Source organism: Melanaphis sacchari, unplaced genomic scaffold, assembly GCF_002803265.2.
Source record: "Melanaphis sacchari strain LSU unplaced genomic scaffold, SCAv2.0 Contig106_pilon_pilon, whole genome shotgun sequence".
Taxonomy (NCBI): Eukaryota; Metazoa; Arthropoda; class Insecta; order Hemiptera; family Aphididae; genus Melanaphis; species Melanaphis sacchari.
This window is the reverse complement of record NW_020270400.1, coordinates 191-6248: the sequence shown is the minus strand read 5'-3', so window position 1 is coordinate 6248 and position 6058 is coordinate 191. Positions and strand designations below refer to the sequence as shown.

Sequence of the window (6058 nt, the reverse complement as noted above, 5' to 3'; positions counted from 1 at the left end):
CGGTTAGAATTACTAAAGTAACGTACCTATTTATTTTATGATTTAGATCTAACAATCTTACAAAATTACCCATTCGTTACTTATTTCATAGATGATTTACGAAATTTATACATTTCTGACATAAGCTAAATGCCAATAAATTACAGTAGTTCATTGATCATATAAAAATAATAGAAATGATCCATAACCTTTACTTAACTTTAAAAAGGCTTCAAAAGCAAAAAATCGTCATCTGTTGATTGTCTAACTAGCACTCTATCTTGAAATTTGTTATAGAATAACAAATTGACGCTAAAATATTACAAATGAACGGGAAAAAGTGTTCCAACATATATACGATCGAAAAAAAAATTAGACATAATAATATCATATTAAAATTTTACGAAAAAACTATTATATTATTCAAATTAATAATATTATTATAATGAATTCCAAAATACAATGGAAACACTATGCAACTATTTGAAAACTAATAAAAAGAAAATTGTTCTCGTCATTAATTATAACTATAGGGCTGGGATTTTGATGTAAAGGCATCTTTTTTTCTGGTGTTTTGAAATGTTGGTTCGTATAAGTATAAAATGTGTTTTGGGTGATTCTGATTATTTAAAAGTCATTTTTTTTTTCATTTTTTGACTAAATCAATCTTAAATGCATTTTAAGGGTTTTTTTTTTGACGATTTTAGGGCATTAAAATTTTAGATAATATTGATATAAAAATATTTGTTTAAAAATGGATACTTTTATAAAGAATGATAATTTTTTATTGTTGATCATGTGAAAATAATAAGTGTATTATAGCCTATTATATGTTTCACTATTGTGTAGTATCAGTTATTTATAAATTATGATTTTCGAATATTTATAGATAGCAAAGGTGAATACAAGAGGGGAAGAGGGGTGCCCCTCCAAATTAAGTAAATAAAAAATGTATGATTGGGCCAAGCTTTGACTTTTTTTATCCGATGACTTTTTTTTTTACTATTTCTATGCATCCCCTCCATGGAAAATTTCTGGATTCACCCCTAGTACACAGTCAACATTCATGATACTCAGATGTAAAAAAATTGAATTTAGAACGAGCATATACAGTTAATTAATTAAAAGATCAATATTTTATGAGGTTTAAGAAAAAGTATTTACCTAATTATGCACGTAAATAGGTACATTAATGTACAGTGACCACTGACCAGCATTCAGTCACTTTACCTATTATAATTTATAGGTAACTACCAATGTATAATATGTAAATATAAAAATAAACTTAGTTAAATGTATAACACTATGCTATTGTATATTTATATTTATATACTTACATTGGTTGTATTATAACCAATTAGTTTGGTATACTATTTCAGTTATTTTACTTGCAAGTTGCAATAAACAATTTGACTATAGATATATTAGGTATATTGTCAATAGTAGCAGGAAAATTATTAAATCTATTTAAACTAGTTAAACTGTTTAACTATTGTTTCTTACAATCAATCACATACATCAATAAAATGTACCCGTGTAAATATAGGTAATGTTGATATTAAACAGCAGAGATGGTAAACTGTTCTGTACCAAAATGAAAAATAAAAAATGTTGGTCGAATTTTATTTTCCATGCTTATAAACTAGTTCGATGAATTTTTTTCTTGTTAAACTTAAAAATTCCTACAAACTATTTATTTATTTTTTTTTTTTTTGACAGTTATACATGCATATATTTGCCATCTCTGTATTGTGGTCATTGTTTTAACTTGCTGTGCTCACTGGTACAATTGAAAACCATATAGAATTCGTAAGTACATTGCACTTGCACATACTAATATACATAGTGTGTTTTATTCAGTCAATTAATGTTTAGTATTGCATTTCTAATTTCTATATGCCAATAATATAGGTAAAAATGCATGGACGTAGCTAGGATTTTAATCAGGGGGAGGGTATAGTTTATGACCATTTTTTTTTTTTGATTTTTCGATTTTATAGTAAAACTTACATGTTTGGTATAAGAAATAGAATTAAGTTTGAAGCGCAGTGGAGACACTTGCCCCTCTCACTATACCCATGTAATAATGCCTAAATATGTTATGGTATTTACAATATAGATGAGTCATTTGTAATGACTTATGAGTTACATAATGCATTTGATTAATGATAATTTTCAAACCATGTAATAGTTCCCAGACAAAATTCCAAACCTTTTATTTTAATTAGTTATGCAAGACTCTTGTTATTACATTTTATGTTATTTAACCTTATTATAATTCTTGTCTATTCATTTACCAATTAAATGTTTAAATATAATGTATTATTAATTAATTTGTGTGTAGAGTATTGAATAACTTGATAAATAATTTATATGAAATAAAATGAAGAAATTATAAAAACAACCAAATAGCAATTAGATTCTTTAATTAATAAGTATAGACATATTATACAAATATATATCTAATAACAGCGTGCACATGATAAAAAAAAAAAAATTATATATTATTATAATAAAAAAATCACAATCCATTGGGAGGGGAATACAAGTTGATAACAGTTTATTACAGAAAATAATAATCGACAATGATATTAAAAATTATATTGATAACGATTTTCAAGCTTAACAAAAAATTCCATCATTCTAGTGCAATTTTGTACGACATGGCCAATGATACAGAAGCGGCTAATAAAGATGATCGTTGGCTAACACCAGTCATTACTTCTTGCCATTCAGATGGGTGTACCTAAAAAGTATATTCGCAATTTAGAAACATAATAATTTGCAGTAGTCTTTATTTAGTTGAGGTCATTTTACTTTTAAGTTGCTGGCCATGAAATGTGCAACTGGTATACTGAATCCGGTTGAGATGTGTTCATAGTCTTTAGGTGTATCATCACTAATCAAACCAACAATCGCTGTAGGTACAGGGACACTTTGAGTGTATACTTCTAAATCTATATTTCGTTCCATGTCATTAAGTTTCAATAGACCAAATTCATACCATCTAATAAAAAAAAAATTGATAATTTGATTTGACTGAAATCAAAATATAATGTTAGGATCTTTATAGAAAGTTTTGTTATTAATTTTGAAAAATTTCTTGTTAAATATATGGTATAAAATAAGAAGTCTATAAGTTGTTTGTCATTATTTCTAATTAAAATTTTGTATGACATATTTATAAAAAAAATCCAACTTACTTAGATTCTATTGGCTCTACAATAAATCTTTCAAAGGCGATGACAGGACCTTTCACCACATGTAATCTAACAGAATCGATGCAATATCTTGTGGCTTTGGATGCAGCAGAAAATCCAACTAATTGTGCAGCAAATGGTTGATCTGGTGCTTCAAGTCCTCTAAAGTAAGCATAATATTATGTTCTACAAAGTATATAACAAATACATAATTTAAGACATGTAAAATAATTAGCTACCTGACGACTGCTTTTCCAAAAACTTTTTGAAAGCCCTCTCTTACTGCGCTAACAACAATTTCTTTTTCGGAAGCCACAACCACATCGGTGTTATCAAAAGTATTGGCTAAAACATAAACAGTAATTTTATAGTATTGTATTAAAAGAGTATACATTATTTTTTATTTGATTACGATTTAATGTATCTTTCATTTGCGGGTCTAATGTTGTAAGTACTGCATCCACAGAGTTCTTTGCTTTTTCGGCAACCATAGAAAAAATACTAGAACTACTGCCCTTCATCCAATTAAACAAATCAGCTTTGCTTGATGACTGTTCACTTTTAACTGCTTTATCAGCTACTGCTTCATTGGAAGGACTTGTGGGCAATTCCACATTTTCTTCATTTTTACTAGTTATCACAGGTCTGTAAACAAATAAATATAAACTACATAATATAAAGATCATCATGTCATGGTTACCCAGGTTTACATACGAAAACATTGGAGTGTGAAAGTTTTGACTAGTCACGTCTGTAGCATTCAACACAGGGTTAGACTGAGTAGCTCTAGGCTCTATTGAAAAAAATCAAAGTGATTACTATTCAAACTGACCAAAATAACTTTGATGAAGAGAAAGAAAATGACTAAAAATTATTAACTGTTACCATTCAAAGCGTCAGTGACAAAACTCGGTAATTGCGTTGGCGGCGGTAGCTTTGACAGGAGCTGATCGGCTTTTGACATTTTTCTCGTGGGACCAGTAAAGACAGAAAAATTAAAAAAATTAAATACAGAATAGTAACAAATTTAAAATAAAATCTTATCTGGGATACGATCGAACGATTTAGTTAACTATTACGAAATATAATAGACTACAGAAATGTTTTCAGACTCGTTCAAATAGTTACTCAGCTAGTGATACATAAACAAAATACTGTTATAACAAGATGAAATCGTTATATTAAAATACATTATCTCGATTATCAATTATTACATTCATCACGATTGTCATCGTGAAAACACTCACTCGTCGTCGATCCGTCCATGTTGGCGATTGCGAATCCCAAAAACGTTTTTTGGTTGGACAGCAATTACAACGTAGTTGTGCCGGAGATGACAATAATATTATTGTTTATCGTAATTTTTTACGTCGTCCGTCACGACTATACTATCATTCGGTTCTATGACACGGCAACTATGCACAGATCAGCAACGCCTCTGATGTCTATAGTTGCCACTTGGGTATGCCACTGTTCAGTGTTCACTCACTGCCCCAACAATCCTGCAACAGCCACGGTCAGATTCGATATAATATTAAAAATTGTAATATCAATTGATAATAATTTTTAATTAATTATCACATTTCACAAATTACAATCACAGATCACAATAATTAAACATAGATAACAATGGTAATGGTATCATAGAATAGATATAATATGATGGTATTATCATCTTATCTCGAGGAACGATAACAATAACATTACCCCTTGCTAACGCTTGATGCTTGAATGTTGTACTTATAAACCTTATACTCAGTTGGTCTCAGAGTATAAGGTCGTAAGGTTTGTAAAAATAATTTAAATAAAATAGGAATACTAAATAATAATAACAATAAATCCTTTAATCGCGATGGAATCACAGAATAGATTAAATTGCATTGGCTATTAATAATAACGAATTCACAGGACTAGTATGTATCATTGTTTATAAATGTAAAACTTGAGTTACCTACCTACCATAAGCATATAATTTTTACTTTTTATTTTAGATAATTGGGTTTTTTGTTTATTCACATGATATTATATTTTCAGTTTTGTCTTTTGAATGGTGAATAATTTTCTTGATCATTATTAGGTATATTGTTTCTCTTAGATATCAATAACACTAATTTTTTATTTTTAAACACTTTTATTGTTATTTAGTAGCCAATTAAAGGCAGTGACGTATTTTCAGGAGAAGTCGAGACCCCCCAAAGAAAAAAAGAAAAATTAAGTTCAAAATTAATAATATAATTATAAATATATAATTCATAAATCGTTGTAAACTAATTTATTTTTTAGATCCCTCATCAAAAAAATAAATAAAAATATGCCAATGGTTATTGCTTTATCAGTATCAGTACTTTAAATTAAAAATTATACTATTTTTATAATAATGTATTGTTAGTTTGTTACAGTAGTTAATATTAGATGTATGGACATAATAAGTTTAAAAAAAATATTACAATTTGAAACTGTAGGCAGGCATTTAGGTATCTAAATAGTATTAATAATTGTCATTATTATATTTCAAATTACATTTTCACGCGAGAATGTAAAATCTTACTTGTTATTCGTAAAAAAGACAGATACAACTAATGTTCCGTGCTTGCTACATAATAAAATAGAATAATACATTTTCAATTTTCAATTATTTTTATTATTCGTCTAAACTTCAGTACCAATATTCAATATGAAGTTTTTAAAAATCTGATATGACATTTTGTCATTGAAAATTTCGATATTGCTTATTCTTGTTATAAATTTTATAACAGCAAAACCTATAAAATACTTCAAATATGGATTAAGCAAATAATAACCTTTAACCAGTATCACAAAGATAGGTTCACTTTATCTTAATGGCCATGTATGTTTGGTCGTCTACACGCTGTACTCTA

At 27.8% G+C, this 6058-nt stretch overlaps 1 protein-coding gene across 1 annotated transcript; it reads right to left on the bottom strand.

Annotated features, from left to right (window-relative positions):
• Positions 1-2510: 2510 nt before the first annotated feature.
• Positions 2511-4774, bottom strand: LOC112603358 (protein PRRC1-like). Its single transcript, XM_025351886.1, has 8 exons — positions 4427-4774; positions 4065-4157; positions 3894-3972; positions 3592-3824; positions 3419-3524; positions 3183-3341; positions 2797-2986; positions 2511-2725 (listed from the first exon to the last, which is right to left on the bottom strand). The coding sequence occupies exons 1-8, from the start codon at positions 4443-4445 to the stop codon at positions 2618-2620; spliced, it is 987 nt and encodes a 328-aa protein (XP_025207671.1). The 5' UTR covers positions 4446-4774; the 3' UTR covers positions 2511-2617.
• Positions 4775-6058: the final 1284 nt, after the last annotated feature.

Excerpts from the sequence above, each read along its gene's own strand:
- LOC112603358 (XM_025351886.1), bottom strand. Across the intron at positions 3,973-4,064 it reads TGTCACTGACGCTTTGAATG|AGCCTAGAGCTACTCAGTCT; the intron begins GTAACAGTTAAT and ends TTTTTTCAATAG. Across the intron at positions 2,987-3,182 it reads GTAGAGCCAATAGAATCTAA|ATGGTATGAATTTGGTCTAT; the intron begins GTAAGTTGGATT and ends TTTTTTTATTAG.